Source organism: Rhinolophus hipposideros (assembly GCF_964194185.1).
Source record: "Rhinolophus hipposideros genome assembly, chromosome: 8".
Taxonomy (NCBI): Eukaryota; Metazoa; Chordata; class Mammalia; order Chiroptera; family Rhinolophidae; genus Rhinolophus; species Rhinolophus hipposideros.
Window position 1 is genome coordinate 67242979 of NC_138054.1, and position 18710 is coordinate 67261688.

The 18710-nt window shown below is 49.6% G+C and overlaps 1 protein-coding gene across 2 annotated transcripts; it reads left to right on the plus strand.

Annotated features, from left to right (window-relative positions):
- Nucleotides 1–1876: 1876 nt before the first annotated feature.
- CITED4 (Cbp/p300 interacting transactivator with Glu/Asp rich carboxy-terminal domain 4) lies at nucleotides 1877–3277 on the plus strand. Of its 2 annotated transcripts, none has more exons than XM_081056104.1 (2): nucleotides 1877–1939; nucleotides 2168–3277. In XM_081056104.1, the coding sequence occupies exon 2, from the start codon at nucleotides 2185–2187 to the stop codon at nucleotides 2734–2736; it is 552 nt and encodes a 183-aa protein (XP_080912230.1). In that variant the 5' UTR covers nucleotides 1877–1939; nucleotides 2168–2184; the 3' UTR covers nucleotides 2737–3277. The 2 variants fall into 2 exon arrangements, with proteins under 2 accessions (XP_080912230.1, XP_080912229.1); XM_081056103.1 differs by having other exon boundaries at nucleotides 1897–2004.
- The last annotated feature ends 15433 nt before the right edge of the window (nucleotides 3278–18710 follow it).

Below are 18710 nucleotides of genomic sequence, written 5' to 3' on the forward strand. Positions count from 1 at the left end.
AAAAGTCTGTCAGGAGGCTTGGGTGGGGCCAGAGGTTTGGTACTTTTCAAGGCCCCCTCCCCTTTAACCCCCACATACACATACAGGTGAGTCTGAGGTTCAGCCAGGTTTAGGAATTTCTGTGTGAAGCCTTAATTGGAGAGCGATTCAAGAGAATGAATTCCAGTGTGCAGCTTTTACACATTGCAAAAAATGTGATCACACCATGGTCACTTGTGACCTTCCCACAAGCTCTCAGGGTGACAGGGCAAGGATTACAACCTCCTTTCACTGAGCAGAAAGCCCAGGCCCTAGAAACCAAGTGAAACCTGTCTCCCAATACCCAGTGACTATACTTCTTCAGGTGGTGGGGATGTGATTAGAACTAGGGCCTCTGGACTCTCACTCTAGGGCTCTCCTCTCTGCGCCAATTGGATAAACCCAAGTACCAGGAAGTCCCAAGGCCACTACCAGCTAGGGGAGCCAGAGAAGGGAGGGGCTGAGTGGCAAACTTGTGGAGAGCAAGGTTCAGGGAGGCTGTCTCCTGGCCACAGGGAAAGACTCCAGCTGCTCTGAGGACACAGGCATTCACATGCTAGCTCTGGCTGTGCTTGACCCCAGAAAGGCCACTTTCCCTTAGTGTGCCTCAGTCTCTTTATCTGCAAAATGGGGCTGATAATCCATGCCCTGCCCCCAATAAGATGCTTGTAGAAGGTAATGCACTCAAAACATCCAAGTTATTATTGTTATCTAGGGAAGGTGCAACATCCCCCACTCAGATCTCCAGTGACAGAACTACATCCAGCCTTTCATTCATTTGAGGTACAATTTTGAACACTTACTATCATGTTTCCCGGAAAATAAGACCTAGCCGGACTATCAGCTCTAATGCGTCTTTTGAAGTAAAAATTAATATAAGACCCGGTCTTATTTTACTATAAGTAAATTAGTAAAATAAGTATAAATAAGTATAAAATAAGTAAAATAAGTATCTTATAGTAAAATAAGACCCGGTCTTTGATATGATATGATATGATATGATATGATATGATATGATATGATACTGGGTCTTATATTAATTTTTGCTCCAAAAGACGCATTAGAGCTGATGGTCCGGCCAGGTGTTATTTTGGCGGAAACACGGTATGTGTCAGGCACTGTGTTGAGCACTGTACAGACATCACATTGCCTCATTTAACCCTCACAACAGCCCAGTGGGGTAGGTGCTGCTATTGTCACTATTTTACAGACAAAGAAACTAAAACTCAGGAGAATGAGTTGCAATTCATTCCCTCATTTGTTCATTCGCCTAACTTTTACTAAAAGCCGGCTCTGGACCAGGCTCTGGGCCAAGTGCTGAGGTCACAAAGATGAACGAGTCTTCCAGGAGACATGCCCATAAATTGTTTTAATAACAACTCAGTACATGCTTCCACAGACGAGTGAGTGAGAGCCGGAGAAGGAGCAACTGGCTCCCCTGAGGTTATGGGGACGAGCAGCTGACCTGTAGGGCCCTGCACTGCTCAGTGGCCGGGTTTGAATCTCGCTTCTCTCCAGGGTCTGCTTTGTATTCCCACGGAAACCCCTTCTGATACTGAGCCTCGATCCCCATGCGAAAAATTAAGAGATTGGGCTTGTGATCCAGCATCTCTGGGGGCCTAAAACTCTGGCACTCCCACCCCACTTTCTGGTCAGTTCAAACTTGGCCCCAGCCAGCACTGAGGCTGAGCCTGGGATAGTCAAACGCAGACTCCTGAAAAGTAGCACTGCGAGCCGGCTGCACAGCCCGAGGTCCAAGGGGCGGAGCTTCAACGGGGGCGGGGTTAAGACCTCCCGGTAGCGGCCCACCCAGGGGCGTCTCATCCGGCCAATGAGCGCTCGGGGACGGGGCAGCCCCACCTCTGGGTATAAGAAGCTCGGAGTCCCGAGCCGCGGCGCGGAGGTCTCAGAGTCGCATCAGGTGGGTGTGCGTTGTCTTCGCCGCCACGAGTTCCAGCCACTGGGCTCACAGGAGCTCTCAGTTCGGTGGGTCCTGGGCTGGGCTGGGCAGGAGCACGGGTCCGGTTCAGTTTCCCTTTGCCCGGCTGGGCTGCGGGGAGGGCACGGGACCCAGACCCCTCGTCGCAGAGGAAAAGCTGGCGGGGACCGGGGCGCGCCCGCGCTGACCATCCGCCCGCCGCCCCAGCAGGCAGCCGGCGCTCGGTCATGGCCGACCACCTGATGCTCGCCGAGGGTTACCGCCTGGTGCCGAGGCCGCCGCCCGCCGCGCCCGCCCATGGTCCTCGTGCGCTCCGGACGCTGCAGCCGTACGCGGGCCCGGGTCTGGACAGCGGTTTGCGGCCGCGGGGGGCTCCGCTGGGCCCGCCGCCGCCCCCACCCGGGCCACTGGCGTACGGGGCCTTCGAGCCGCAGCCGGCTTTCCAGCCCTTTGCAGCGGTGCCGCCGCAGGCCGCCAGCTGCGCGCACCTGCAGCCGGTGGCGACGCTGTGCCCAGGCCGTGCGACCGCGACCCCTGGTGCCCCGGGAGGCCCCCCGGGCCTGCAACCGGAGTCCGGCGCCCCGGCCCCGGCCCCGCCTGCGCACGCCCTGGGTGGCATGGACGCCGAACTCATCGACGAAGAGGCGCTGACGTCTCTGGAGGTCGAGCTCGAGCTGCACCGCGTGCGCGAGCTGCCGGTGCTCTTCCTGGGCCAGAGCGAGTTCGACTGCTTCTCAGACTTGGGGTCGGCGCCGCCCGCCGGCTCGGTGAGCTGCTGAGCACGGCCGGGCGCCTGCCTGGTGTGCCCGAGTGTAAAAGGGGGTCTGACCGCCCACCGGACTGCGCACCCAGAGCCTGGGTCCCAGCACGCACCCTCCGTGAGGGTGGAGGCAGAGGGCTACGCACCGAGTTAACGGCTGGGACACCTGGCGTCACTCCAGGCCCTGCCTTCTGCTGGATGACAGTTTGGCATCGCTTTGACCCGGAGCCTCAGCGGTAAAGTGAAGGACGCTGGACCCCCTTCCCGACTCCACGTTCTTGAATTCCGTGTCATCTCTCACACTTTCCCCCACTCAAACCCCCCAATCTGAGCCATTCCAGGCCTTTGCCTGATTTCTCCCTCTCTCCTTGTGCAACCCACTGTGGTCACTGGGTCCCTGGAGCTGCCACCCCCTGGGGCCTCCACTCTGGCTGCCTGGGCCTTGAGGTCTTTGGGCCTTCCGCCCTGGGGAGGGGAAGACCCTACAACCCTGACTCCTGCAGAGTGGAGCAATGCCCCATCTGGCCTCCAAAAACCAAAATAAAACTGGGTCACTTTACAGCCTTGCATTTTCATTTCCTTATCACTCCAACCCTTGACTATATTTGGCTCCTAGAGTCCTGAGGCTGTTGGGGACCCTGGGTGGGATGGGGGCCACACCCCTCGGCAGTGCCCAGGACAGGAAATTGACAGTTTCTTTCAAAATTATCTGTGAGTTGTGCAACTATTGTTATATCATCGTCTGGAAGGCAGAGGCTGCCACCGCCAGGGGGCAGGGTAACCCAAGTGCACCAACGTTGGACTTCCCAGCTCCTGAGAGGAGTTGGGGGAGTTTGGGGGTGCTCTCCCCACCTGCTGCTGGAAGAAGACAGCACAGAAGGGAACTGGGTAGTACATGAGGAATCAGAAATCCCTGACTTTGAACCATGGTTGTCTCTTGATCCCAGACACCATCCATTCAGATTTCTGAGGCTATTTCCTCAGAGAGATGGTCCCTGTTCCAGGTGGTTGTGAGGAGCAAATGCAACGTGAGCCCTTTAGCACAGGGCCGGACACCTTGGCAGCTGTCCATCAGTGATAGCGATGATTATTCTGCAAATTGATGCTAGCTTTATTCCAGTCCCTTTGCCAACTAGTGCATGCCCTCATGGACTCACAGCCCGGGTGGGAGTAGGAGGGTGACAGACGGAAATCAACTCATGGCACAGGGAAGAATGTGATGAGGACTAGAAAACAGGGAGGCCCAGTAGGCAAACCCAGAGGGAGCAGTTTCAGCTGGGGGTGGGGTCAGTTCAGGCTGCAGGGATGCGGTGACATTTGGTGTGGTGAACAGAGCCTTGAATGGTCAGTACGTCTTTGGGAGTTGGAGAAGGTGACATGCAAGTGAAGAGCCCATTCAACGACAGGCATACAAGTACAGGGCATGTACGGTGAAGCCATGGGGTCTCTAGAAGGGACAAAGAAGGTTTAATGGCTTTACAGCAACATTGTGAAGTAGGCACAGTCCCAATTCTACAGATGAGGGACGTGGAGCTTGCCCAGGCCTGGCAGGATTTGGCCTCAGTCCTGGTGACCAGTGTGAGCTCCTGCCCACTCTGCTCTTGACTCCCTGGAAAGATCCCTAGGGGTGGGAGAAAGGCTAGAAGACAGAGACTGAGGCAGGAAGGAGGCGGGGTCAGAGATGCCAAGGATGGGGCTAGGCTGGGGCAGTGGGGCTGGAAAGGAGAGAATGAATTCCAGAGACTGGAGAGGAACACAGAACTGAGACCTTCTGTCCCCAGTGGTTGGGCGTCACTCTCCTGCCAAGCTCGTTTGTTGACATGACTCTCCCTCCAGCCTGTGAGTTCACCCAGAGCACACTGTGTCAGCGCCAGCTCTGGAATCACTGGGACAGGCATGGAGTGGATGACAGGTGGTGTTTGGCAAATAAAGGTCTCCCCTAAGATAATGGGGCTTTCTGGGACAGGACAGGGAGGAAGAGCAGAAAGCCTTCTGGAAAGGGACTGGCCTGAGCTCTGGGCTCAGACAGGCCAGTGTTTGCCCTGGCTTTGCCCAGGACACCAGGCCAGAAATTGAGGGGCTGGACAGGAACTGAGGGGCTGGACTGGGGTGGGGGGATCTGGTCCTGATCTGGACACTGGCCTGATTCTCTTCTCTCAGGGCTTTAGTTTCTCCACCAGTAAAATGGGGCTAATATCCCTGCCCTGCTATTTCACAAGTGAGCAGCAAAGTCGGGGATGGGTTGATAAGCAGTTGATAAACTCTGAAGTGCTCTCCATAGGGAAGGGATTACAATGAAAACCCAACACCCACCTCTTTCTAGAGTTAAGGGGGGAGGTAGAAGAGGGAGTCCAGCTGCTGAGTGATTTCCCCCACCCCACCCCCCCATACCTCCCAGAAGGGCTACTGACAAGTCAGACAGCAAACAGGTAGACAGAGGCTGGGGCAGTCCACTACCTGGATCCCAAATTCCTGACACTGGAGGATTCTGACCCTCCCAGCTGGAGAGGAGGATGGAGTGTCATTCCTACCAGCACGTAGTCACTTGTGTTCTGACAGCCTCAGGGGCCAGTTCCAGAAGTGGCTCTTACTAGCTGCCTGACTTCCAGCAAGTCACCTTACCTTCTGAGTCTTGGTTCTCATGATAAAAGCATACCCGGGAGACTGTGGGTTCGGTTTCAAACCACCACGATAAAGTGAGCCATAATATTTTTGCTTGCCTTCGATTTGTTAAAAGAAAAAAAGAAAAAACACAACATCTGGGAAACACAATAAAGCAAAGTGCAATAAGACGAGGCATGCCTTTAATTACACCACCTTCCTATAGATCCAACAGGTATCTCTCACCTCTTTCCTGGGGCTACCTCCTACAGCAATCTGTTCCTTTAGTCCTGTCCATTTTACTCTCATACATGGGCTGGGTCTTTGGGTCTGCGAGGCACATCACGGTGTCCAGCACAAGCACAGGGTGGAGACGAGGATAAGGCGAGTATCAGAAGAGTCGTAAAGGCAAGTACCTCCTTAAATTGTGCTCTGGGTGCCTCGTTGGCCTCTCCCTAGTACCAAACCTGACTAGCATCCCCCCTATTCCAGGAAAAAACTTTAGGGAGTATCAACCTTGTAAGGTTGATATAATGAGACTCTATATAATAAATTACCTACTACATGGTGGGTTCTTAATAACTGAGAGTGCCGTGATTATCATTATCCTCATTCCAACTCGGCCAAGTGTTCCACAGTCATTCGTTGAATAAATTAAATGACAAGTCTGACCGTAGTCTTTTCCCAGGCAGCCTACGTCATTTAGCTGATTACCAAGTCATCCTCTTGAATTCCTTAATCCATTCTTGCCTAATTTTATGCCACCCACATTAGAAATGTTGGGTGAGAATTACTGCTAACTATAGGACTAAGTCAGAATTTGTTGAGTGCCTACTATGCGTAGGCCTGATGGGACCTAACAGCACCCAGTAGTTGCTGTTTCTCTTCCAGCCTTTTCTTTAGCTGCCACCCAACCCTGTACATGAGCACTGCTAGGTAGTTTCATCCCCATTCCAGAGATCAGGAAACTGGTGTTCTGACAGTGAATTACTCCTCCAAATCACACCCTGGTAAGTGGTGGGGTGAGCATACACATTCTGGCATACATATGTCCAGGGCCCTTCCCCTCCTCCAGCTGGATTTGCCAAGGACCTGAGCCTGAGTAGAGCAAGAGCAGAGTCCCAGACCTGGTTCTGCCGTTTTGTGACCAGGAATGCAGAGGAAGTCCCTGAGCCTCTTTAGGCCTCAGTTTCTTCTGTACAATGGGGAGAATGATCCCAACCTCAGAGGTGTGTGTGCAAAGATTTACATAAATGAGACATGGTTTCTGAGAGCACATTGCAAACAGAGCAGTGCTGCTTGGCTGGGTGAGTTAAGTAGGGGTGAACAGCCATGCCCTCTACCCCTGAGCAGCTGATCTGGAGAGAAGAGACCTGCACACACTTTGGAACTTGATATCTGGGCCAGCCTGGAGCGTGCAATGTAGAGACATGTATGTCAGTGCTTCGGGGCAGGTGCTGCCCAGCAGCTCAGAGTCTGGGAAGCCCTGAGAGCCGGTGGTGATGAAAGGGTAGGGTGTGAGTCAACTTGGGGAGTTCATCCAAGTAAAGGCCCAAGGCCCAAAGTGTGCCCTGGCAGATAAAGGTAATAAAGAAAGCTATTACCATGTTTCCCCGAAAATAAGAACTAGCCAGACAATCAGCTCTAATGTGTATTTTGGAGCAAAAATTAATATAAGAGCCAGTCTTATTTTACTATAATATAAGATAGGGTCTTATATAATACAATATAAGACTGGGTCTTGTGATAATTTTTGCTCCAAAAGACGTACTAGAGCTGATGGTCTGGCTAGGTCTTACTTTCGGGGAAACACAGTAGGAGCTGATTCTCCTCATCTGTCAAGTGGAGATGCCCCAGGCTTCGTGTGAGAATGAACTCAGGTGATGTTAAGTGCCTGCCCCTGTGAGCTGCTCAGATGGAAGCTGTTGGTGGGAAACACGACCACAGAGATGAGGAGAGAGCCTTGTCCCAGCCAGTCTCCAGGTACCTTCCCACCCTGCACTCCAGCCACCCCGGCTACACAATGCTCCCTATGCCTCTGTACCTGGGCCTCTACTGTTTCCTTGGCCTGAAATGCCCTCCGCAGGGCCTGTTCCCCCTGTGAAAGGCCTATTTCATCACATTTCAGGGTTGATGAGGAGTCTTTCCCCCTGGACGGTAAGGTTCTGAGGACAGAACCCGATTCCTCATTGTCCCCAGCCCACCCCATGTGTGGCTCAGAGTCCTGGAGAGTGCGGGAGTGAGTGGCCGCTTCCCAAGCCTGAGCTGGGAGTTGAGGCTGAAAGATAGTTTGGGGCTGGAGTCCGAGTTGGAGTTGGGAGCCCTGAGCTCTTGACCCAGCACGGCCATGAACTTGTGACCCTAGGCACATTATTCGAGTTCTCTAAACTCTGTAGAGGAGGACCACATTCTCCACTCCTCCTACCTCACAGGCACCGGGAGACGGTGAGACTGGACTGAGGAAGGAGGGCAGGGAAACGCAATGCTTCCCTAGCACCGTGTTGAGCCAGCATTCCAGGGACAGTAGGCTTGCCACGTGCTTTCTCCTTCAGTCCTCACAACGACTCTGGGAAGTGGGTGTAGTTTGGGGCCTCATTCTGTTCTGCTGGCCTCATTCTAGGCAGCTGAGGCCCAGAGAGGTTAGGCAACCTATTCAACCACACACAGGGCTCTTGGGAAGAAGTTGTTCTTATCTGTAGGATGAGGGGAGGTTGGACATCAATAAGGATGAAGTCCAGACATCCCTCATGGGGTGTGGCCAACATGGGGCAAGGAGTCCTACACAGCTCATTAGAGGGTGGTCTCCAGAGCGACTTACTCCTTTGCCTCATCCTAGTGAGCAGCTCTGGCTGGGGGCTCTGCCACAAAATTGGCACACCCAGGCAACTGGCACATTCAAGCAGCAGGACCCTCTCCTTGGCAGCCCAGCCTACCCTGGCCAGACAGAAGAGATGAGCCAATCCTTGTGTTTTTTTTAAAACAAACACATTGTTTTAGGTCAAAAGTAATATATGCTTGAGGAAATTCAAACACTAGAAAGCATAAAGTGAAAAGTCAAAGACCCCACAAGTTTTTCCACACACAGACAAGTAACGTGTACATTATGTCATATACATAATATAGATCTCTTTTATACATAAATGGGATTATACTATTTTATCTAATTGGATTTATTTCACTTAATACAGTTTGGAAATCTTCACGCATCAGTAAATATGGCTCTACCTTAATCTTTTTAATGACTGCATTGTGCTTAATCTACTTAACCAATCTCCTGTGGCTGGAAATTTAGCTTGTTTCCTAAATTCCACTGTTCCAGATAATGCTACACGGTGCTTCCTTGTGTATTTATTTACCCTTGAATACCTGTGGGAACATCTCAGGAGAATGGATTCCTAGAAGGGGAATTACTGGGTCAGAGGATGTGAGCAAATAAAATAGTGATAGTTGCTGCCAAATAGTTCTCTGAGTATCTCTGCGTGTCTGATCCATTCACCATCCTGCCACGTGCAGTACAAGAGTGCCCAGTAGCCCACACCTTTGACTACATTGGACCTGAGCAATGTCTTTAATTTTTACCTGTATAAATGAAAAAAAAAAAGCTATTTAACTTCTATTTCTTTGATTGTCAGTAAAGACATTATTTCTTCTCCTAAGAATTACTTGTTCATTTCTTTATTTTTTTTTAATTTTTATTTATTTATTTATTTATTTTTTTCTTGTTCATTTCTTGGCCCATGTTTCCACTGGGTTGTCCTTTTGTTAGTGATTTAGGTGTTTAGTATACATTGTGAATAGTGAACCTTTGTCTTTTGTAAATGTTGCAAATATTCTCTCCCAATCTGTTGCGGGTTATTTGACTTTGTTTATGCTATCTCGTGCCTTTTGGAAGTTAATAATTTCTATGTCAACAAATCTGTCCATTTTTTCCCTCCCTTACTTCTGGGTTTAAATTACGGACAAGAACATTCTGGCTCTCCTCACAGCTAGTCAGAGGCACCTTCACAGTTGTGCTTATACCCGGGCTCTGCCCTCAGAGGGAGGTCAACAACTAGCCACTGGGGCTGAGGGACAAGCCCAGGTTTTGGGGTCATGCAGACCTGGGTTTAAATTCTGGCCTCAAACTACGTATATGACATCTGTCAAAGCCACTTTACCCCTCTGAGCCTGTTTTTGTTTTTCATTATAATCTAAAATATGTACCAATATATGTGCACCCAACTGATTAGATTAAATGAGCTAAAGGCTGATGAGTGCTCAGCACGGAGCCCAGCATGCAGTAAGTCCCTAATAAGTGATAGTTGTGTCCAACATTCGTTCAATCGGTGCTGAGTAAGCAGTAGCTAGCTGTTAACAGGGTCCAGAAAAGGAGTCCAGAGTGGGGACGGTGACTTCAGAGCATGTCCCACAAAAATGGCGGGAGGATAGGGCTCTTCAGCTCACAGAGGGAGACCCAGAGGTGGAAGTGGACATCAGCTATTTATGCCTTCCAGGACCTGGTCACCCTTCTCCTAGTAATAGGAAATTTGGGGAACCGCCTACTATAATTTAGTTTTGGTTAGTTCACCTATTCCCCTATATGTGAGTCAAAATAAAATGATACCAAATTATAAAATTAGTGTAAGGAATCCCCAAAAGTTCTTCAATTTCCCATGACTATTTTGAAATAGCAATGCTTTACCTCCTCCTCCTTCTCCTCCTCATCTTCTTCACCTCAAAGTCTTTCAAATCTGCAGCTAGTGCCCTAATCACGTGAGCTGTCTGCTTCTTAGGTCATTAATACTGACTCATAATCTCTCACCTAACTCAGTGACCTGACTAATATATTATTATTCCAGGTTATGTGGAGGCAAGGAAACCAAGGCTCATAGAGGTGAGGTGACTTGCCAACTACCACACAGCTAGTAATTTATTAAGTCAAAATATTTAATGTACTTAGGAAAGTACACATAGCAAGAGATATTTAAGTGTTAGCTCAGCTGCCGCTGTAACAAAGGGAACCAGAAAATTTTAAAAGTGGCTTAAAGAGCAAAAACGATTTCTTTCTAGTTCCACCCAGTCATTCAGACCTGGATTGTTCTGCCATTAACCTCATGATCCAAGGTGACTGCTCAAAGGCCAACGTGGCTTTGTTTGGGGGCGGGGATTTGTCTGTGGAGTGGAGGCTGGGTCATGGACACCTATACATCCAGCTCTCAGGGAGACGAGAGTAAGGAAGTGAACACACCCAATGCTTTTAGCCCGCATACACACATCACTTCTGTTCAGATTCTCTTGACAAGAATTTCATCACATGACCATGCTTAGCCGTAAGGTAGCTGGCAACCATCTGTTCTTCAATAACTCAGTTACTACTGAAGATGGGAAAGCTGGATTTTGGTGGACAACCAGCAGTCTCTACCAGTGAATGGTAGTAATAAATAATAAGTGGCTAAGTTGACATTAGAACGCAAGTTTCCTATGTCCCCAGGGTACTTGGTGGGGGTGGGGAAGATATCAGAGGCCTGAGTCCTGTATAAAAAAACTATTGGAACTTAGAAGAGTTGGTATCAGTCAGCCATCACTGCGAATGAGCAACTTGGGTAATTCACTTCCCTTCTTTGAGTCCTAGTTTCCTTATCTGTGAAATAGGGATTATAACGGGATTTACCCATGGGTGGCTGCTGTGAAAGCTCTTACCAAAGTTTGTGACACATACAAGGCACTCACATGGTGGAATGGAGGGGGAATTTGGACATGAGCACATGAGAGAAAGAAATTCCAGGGGAGGTGACAGTGTGTGAAATGGCCAAGTGGCATGAATGGATAAGGCTTCATTGGAAAACGCAACAAGTCCCATGTGGGTAGCGTGTCGGGTGGATGCTCAGAGGGGCAAGGGACATATTTGAAGTAGGCAAGGATCAAAGAGGGATGACACTTGAGCTTGAATTTGATCCTGTTGGTAATGGGCAGCCTTGGAACATATGAGCAGGATGGGAAAAGAGTTCTTTGTGTGTTGGAAAGATCACTCTGACTGATGTGAGTAGAATGGGTTTGAAAGGGGCACATTGGAGAAATGGAGAAAGCTGAAAAGGCTTTCACACTGATTCAGGTAGGGATGAGGGCCCTAGGACAAGCGGTGGCAAGGTGAGGTAGATGGGAGAGATGGTAAAGACAGAAGAGATATGTTGGCTCATCTGGCGTTGATGTCCAGGTGAAGGCAGGCCAGGTGAGGGGGCCGAGAGCTCAGCAGCGAGGTCTGGACGGAGAATAACCACGTTTTGGAGCTATTAGTACGTCCATGGTTGCCATAGGAATGGTGACACATAGTAATAAAAGAAAGTGGCCAAGGGCAGAACCTTGGGTAACACGGACATTTAAGAGAAGGGAGGGACAGAGACAGAGAGGAGCAGCTAGGAGGGCAGCAGAGAACCAGCAAAGAAGATGCCGAAAAAGCCGAGGGAAGTGTTTCCTGAAGGAGGGGTGGTCAGCAGTGTCTAATGCTGTAAAGTCAAGTAAAATGAGGGATGAAAAGAGGCTAGTCAGTGTGACCACCAGGAAGTGAACAACATCTTTGTCAGGGAAGTTTCAAGGTAGTGGAGGCAGGAGTCCAGCTGCAGTGGGTCAGAGGAGGTGGGAAAAGAAGAAGAAAGATCAGCAAAGGTAAGTGGCTGGTTTAAGTCATCCTTAGGACCTCCGTGTTTTTGTGGGTGGAGTGACCCGTGTCTGGGCTTCTTCTGGGCATTACCTCTGGGTTTGGCCCAGACAGAACCAGCTAGAGAAGGGGTGCAACACCTCTCTTTGCTCAGGTGGTGGCAGCACCACACCAAGTGACACCACCTGGACCAACACATTGCACATAAACGTATTTTCAGGGAAATAAAGCTTAGTTCCTGGAACACCAAAGCTCTGTGTGTGGCGGGGGTGGGGTGGAGTGGGGGTTACCATCTTGAATGAGAGCCTTGGGCAGAGGAAACTGAATAGAACTTTGGGTTCCAATTCTGGCTCTGTTGCTTAATGGCTGTGTTACCTTGAACAAGTCTTGATTTCTGGATGGCAAACTGAGGATGATGGCAAGCCCAAACCTACCTCTCAGGTCACTGGGAGGCTCGGAATGACAGTGGTCATGTCTGATGGCTTTATGGGCAGATTTAAGGCAGCAGTGGGCATTGGGGACAGACTCAGAAGTGGAGGCAGTGGATCCAGGCCAGACTAGCCCAGTGGGGGGCCTGTGGTCTCAAAAGGACTGGACAGAGCAGTGGTTTTGGAGTCAGGAAAGCTGGGTTCAGCTGTTGCAGATGAGGGAACCAAGGCTCACAGAGAGGGGAAATGACCTTCCAAGGATCACACCCTTCAAACAGGCAAAGGCATCAAAACCAAAATTTGGAAAAGAATTTGATGTTTATTATGTGTTTTTTGAAGCTGCGTCCTGGGGAAAATCAGAACTCTGTGGGACATCTTCCCCACTACGGTGTGGGTTGTGTTTTCAGCACTTAGGACTTCTCAAGGTAGCCCTTTCCTCCAGTCCTTATTTAACCTTCACATTCTGAGGGTGCCCCCACATCTACCCCTTTCCCCCAGAGATGACACGAGGCAGGTTACGAACCTGAGAGGAGGAAGGCCACCCAAGGACAAGTCTGGGGATCAAAAGATGTGGGCTCAGCTCTGGGGTGTGCCCTGGCTTACTGGGCCTCAGTTTCTTCATCTGCAAAATGTGGCTGTTGGACCAGCCAGCCTCTGGAAGTCTTGGCAGCTCTGACTTTATTATGAAAGCTTTTACTTCCCCTTGAGCTTCCCTAACCTCACCCCTAAAGTTGCCTCCCCAGTGCTGTCACGATCCCATTTCCATTTTATTCTCTTTACAGCACTTATCACTCCCCTAAATTATCTTGTTTTTTATTTGTTTTCTGTCTAGACAGTAACGTACTGTCTGCTCCACGTGAACAGGGACTTGTGAGTTTGAGAGACTCTGTGACCTTGGTGCCTAAAACAGTGCTTGGCACATAGTAGAAACGAACAAACAATTGTAGAATAAATGAATGAAGGACAAAGGACATGACCCCTTGCTCTGTGTGGCAAGTCCTAGAGTGCCCACTTCTCAATCTGTGAACCGCTCAGCTCTCTCTCTCTCTCTCTCTCTCTCTCTCTCTCTCTCTCTCTCTCTCTCTCTCTCTCTCTGTCTCTCTCTCTCTCCCCTCCTGCCATCCCCCCCCATCTCCCCCAGACATACTGGTCTTAACTCATGGGCTTTCATGATGGGGTGTCCTGGCCCTAAAGGTCCAGCCTCCTTCCTGGCTCCAGGCTGACACTGCAACCCCAAGCCAAGGTCTTTACTGACGCCTTGTGGCTGTGGGCACACATGACAGGGACCAGGAGGATTCCCAGTTGGGAGAGGATTGAGCCCAGGTGGCCCTGCGTCCCTCTCATCCTGCTGACCAGCATTGATTAATCCCCTATATTCCCAGCGTTGGGCAGGGAACGGTGAGGACCACAGACAAGAAGCAGATGTTTTTAATGCCTTTTAGGAGCTGAAGAGACACCTGGAGAAGGGGAGACAAGGGTTGAGGGGGTTCACGAGATCCAGGAGAGGAGCTGAGGGGAGTCCGGTGGGAGTGAGGGTCAGAGGGAAGTGCAGAGCCCACCAGGGCAGCCTGGGTCTCAGGCCTCAGGACCTCCCCCCCCCCCAGGATATCTACTTCCCGGCAATCTCCCCCACCTCCAGGAAATCTTCCATGTCTCCCACCCACGTTAGAGGCTGTGTGGGGGAAAAGAGAAAGAAAGAGGAGGTGTCTGGTGCCCAGAGAAGCCATTTGGGATAAAAACAAAGATGTTTCAGGAGAGTTTAGAGAATGATCTAGGTTGTGCCATGCAATGTAAACCTTCGGCTTCACTGCTTCCAGTAAAATCCACTTTACTAGCCGTATTAGTCAGGTCTTGCTGTGGTAATGCCATGAAACAAACAAGCCCCAAATCTCAGCGGCCTACAGAACCAAATATTAGTTCACACTACGAAGTCTCTAGGTCAACTACAGGTCAGCGATGCCGGCCAGGCCAGGCTGGCCTCCTGACTTCGAGTCTGGTTCTGGTCTGCTTCACATGACTGAGTTCTGGACCCAGGATGAAGGAACAACAGCTATCTGAGTCTTCTCAAGTTGGAGGAAGGAAGCACCAAGAGGTCTGGCAGAACTTGCCTGCCCCTATGGCCTTACCTTAGAATAAGCACACTGTTTTTCTCCCTACATTCCACTGGCCAGAGTAAATCCCAGGGTCAAGCCCAAATCAATGAGGTGGTGGAATAAATGTTGTGGTGCTCAGATGCCCGGTTCAGGGTCCGCACACCCACTCCCCAGCTGCTGGGAATCTCAGCGGCTGACTCACAACTGTCACTCACTGGGAATTGCCCTTGAACGTAGGGAACTGCCTCGACCAAAGTCAGACCCCTCCCAGGGCCCGTGACTGGCTGACGAATGCATGGAAACAACAGCCTGCCTCCTTCTCTCAATGTAGCACAACTCTGAAGGGCTGTCTGAGCTCCAGAGCTCCTGAAGATCAGCATATGCTCAGTGTAAATCACATTGCAGATCAACTTCTCCCTCCGTCCAGCCTTGCCTTCCTGGCACCCTTACAGATGAATCTCCTGAGAGCACTGAACGATAAGCCTTCATACCACTCTGTCTGCAAACCTGCGGGTAGGAAACCCAATGTAAGACAGGTAGGGAATTACACTCCGCCCCAATGTAGCCATGGTAACGATGAGGAAGGCTTTCAGACAAATAATTCAATCTAATACCATCATGAAAGACTGTATGGTGGAGACAGATTTGACTTATTTTGGCTGCAACAAAGTGCTAGGCACATATTCAACATGGATGCAGGGTGAGAATTGAGGCCATATCTGAGAGGTTCCATGTTTTGGTTGCCATAATTTTATCTTTTATACTGGGGTTCCGAATAAGTTATAGTGTAGCAAAAGTTCTGGAACTAAAAAAAAAAAGTTTTCCCAATCACTTGGTTCCATGACATCTAGACATGTGTCTGGATTGGTGCAGCTGAGATGGGACAAGCCCCAGAAAGAATTCTCAGCCCTGTGTATTTACAGCAGATATGGGGACGATGTTGGTGGATAAAACCCCCACTCCAGGTGTTATGGGGTGAATTGTGACCTCCAAAATTCATATGTTTAAGCCCTAACCCCCAGTACCTCAAAATGTGACAGTAGTTAGAGATAGGGCATTTAAAGAGTCAAAATGGGGTTGTTAGGGTGGGCCCTAATCCAATATCACTGGTGTCCTTATGAGAAAAGGTGATTAGAGGAGAGGGGGAGGGAGAGAGAGAGAAAGAGAGAATGTGTACTCACAGAGAAACAAATATGTAGACGCCAGGAAAAGACGACAACCTGCAAGCCAAGATAGAGGCCTAAGAATGAAACCAACCCTGCTGACACCTTGATTTTGGACTTCCAGCCTCCAGAACTGGGAGCAAACACATTTCCGTGGTTTAAGGCACCCGGTATGAAACTTTTATTATGATAGCATTTATTATGATAGCCCCAGCAAACTAATACACAGGGTAGCAGCTTTCACAATCCAAGAGGTAGGTAGAAAAGGAAGATGGGCAACTCAGCCTCTCAAGGGAAAATAAAGAAATTGTCTTACCCATCGGAACTGTCCAAAGTACAAGAAACAAGTTGTCTAAATTGAAAAGCATGCGGCATGGTTTTCTTTGATCTGCAAGAGTGTAAAATGGCAAGATTCCAAGCAGCCCACATCCGCATGAGCTGACCCCTGCATTACTGCAGTCACAGGCTGCTTCCTACATCTTCTGAACCTGGGCCTCCAGAGGCCATCTAGCTTCCGCTCTTGCCCTCTTGTCATGTGAAGAAGCCCAGTCTAATTTCCGGGAGCCAGAGAAACCACCTGGAGCAGAGACCAGCCATCCCACACCTGGACCAACCAGGGTGCTGACAGCCAACGCCAAACACAAGACAGGTGAGGGAGGCCATCTTAGACCCTCCAGCCCCAGTCAAGATGCCAGATGACTGCAACCACATTAGTGATCTCAGGTGACATTAGCAGAACTGCTCAGCTGAGTCCAGCCCAAATCGCTGACCCACAGAATCAAGAGCAAATAAAATGGTTGTTACTTTAAGCTATTAAGTTTTAGGGCGCGTTGTTGCACAGCAATAGATAAATGGTACGCTAAAATCACATCTGCTCTTGAGGCCATAATTGTTGACAGCTTGGGGACTCCCATAGCCACCTGTAAACCCTCCTTGCTGAGCCAGACAAATTTAGAAGAGAAAGAAATGTGTGTGCATTGGTTGGTTAATTGTGCATCTGTTCTGCCCAGTGGCTGGCTGACCTCAGGGCCATAACTCGATCTCCTGCGTCTGCTCATCCTGTGTATTGTGCTGAGCCAGGGGCTGGCCTACAGCAGGTGTCCACAGACATTTACTCAATTAGTGAAATGCTATGGGGCTTGTCTTAGGTTACCATCACCTCCTGCTCTCTTAACTCGTCTCCCTGCACCCAGACTTGCACCCACAAATGTATCTCCTAGCATAGGCAGAAAACTTTCTAAAATGCAAACCTACCCTGGTTTGATCCCTGATCAAAATATTTAATTGTCTCCCCAATGCCCTCACAGTGAAATCCTATCTCTTTGGAATGAAATATGAAATCCTGAGAACCTTGACCCCTGTCTAATTCTAAAGTCCCATCTTGCACCACTCTTTCTTCCTTGCCATCTGGACCCAGTCACATGGATTTCTTTCTGTTCCTTTCATGAACCACACTCTCTGGTGCCTCTGAACATTTACACATGCTACGCCCCCTAGCTGGAACATTCACCACCAGCCAGTTCCCATGCCTGACTAAATCCTACACACGTTTCAGTACATTTGGTTGTCCATTTTGCCTGGATTGAGAGGTGACAAGAAGGAGGGATCTACAGTGGTTTCTGGGTAGCGGTTAATGGTTTGGCTGGATGGTCAGGGACTTAGGAAGCACAGAATTGGAGGACTGGTGATAAGAAAGACTTAGGACGAGGTATTTAGATGGATTTTCAGAAATGGGCAGAGTGTGAAGATACTTCTAGCCCAAGTGAAATCTCACCAAAGGGCATCCATGGCTCAGGAGGTTCTTGATAATCAGATGGCTAAGATGGCACATCCGTGGATGTCAGCCAGCCCCTTTCTGCAGTCTCTCCATTGCTTGCTCTGCACACTCTTGTACAACATGGTGATGGTCGCAAAAATGGAGACTATTTTTGGGTTCGACGATATGGATTTACCTCACCAAGGCTGATCTGGCTGGACCACTATTGTACCTACCACGAGCAGAGACAAATGTCGAATACTCAACGTATCACCGTTCAGAAGCGATTCATCTAGCCGCCTAATGCCAGGTTGATTCTACTGGATCATTTCCATTATGGAGAAGGCAGTGATTTATCCTCATCAACACAGCCAGAATATAAGGCTCTGGGGATCAGTGGGAGGAGAGAGAGTGGCTCTCTCACTAGTATACCAAATAACCCACAGTGTTAGTTTCCTGTGGGCGCCATAACAGATTACTATAAACTTGGTAACTTAAAACAAAAGAATTTATTCTCTCACAGTTCTAGAGGCCAGCAGTTCATCAGCTTCCCTGGGCCTAAATCAAAGTATCAGCAGGGCTACACTCCCCTCCAGAGCTCTAGGGGAGAATCCGTTCCCTGACTCTTCCACCTGGTGGCTGCTGGCATTCCTTTGCTGTGGCCACATGACTCCAATTTCTGTTTCCATCTTCCTATTGTCTCCTTCTCTTCTACGTGTCTAAGATTTCCTTCCGTCTCTCTCTGAAAAGGACACTTGCAAATGGATTTAGGGCTCACTGGTTAATCCAGGATAATCTCCCCATGGCAAGATCATTAACTTAATCACATTTCCAAAGATCTGTTTTTCCTTATAAGGTAACATTTTACAAATTCCAGAGATTAGGACCTGATATCTTTGGGTGGCCATTATTCAGGCTACTATGCCCACTCACAAAACTTTTGCTTCTTGTCCCCACAACGTTGGGCTCTGCGAGTTTGGAGCTCTTAATTCTCAAGGGAAGGGAAGCAAAAACAGTTTTCATTGAATTGGAAGTTAAAACTTCTAACAGGCCATTTTGGGCTCCGCCTGCCACTAAACCAACAGGCAAAGAAAGAGTCTGCCTGTTGTACTGGCTGCCTGACTGACCCTCATTACCAAGGGGAAATTGGGGTGCTGCTACACAATAAGGGTGAGGAGGACTATATCTAGAACCCAGGGTATTCTCTAGGGTCCCTCTTAGTACTTCCATGTGCCATGGTAAACATTAATGAAAAGCTATGGCACCCAAAACTGGGCGGGACTATTGAGGATTCAGCCCCTTCAGGAATGATTACTTG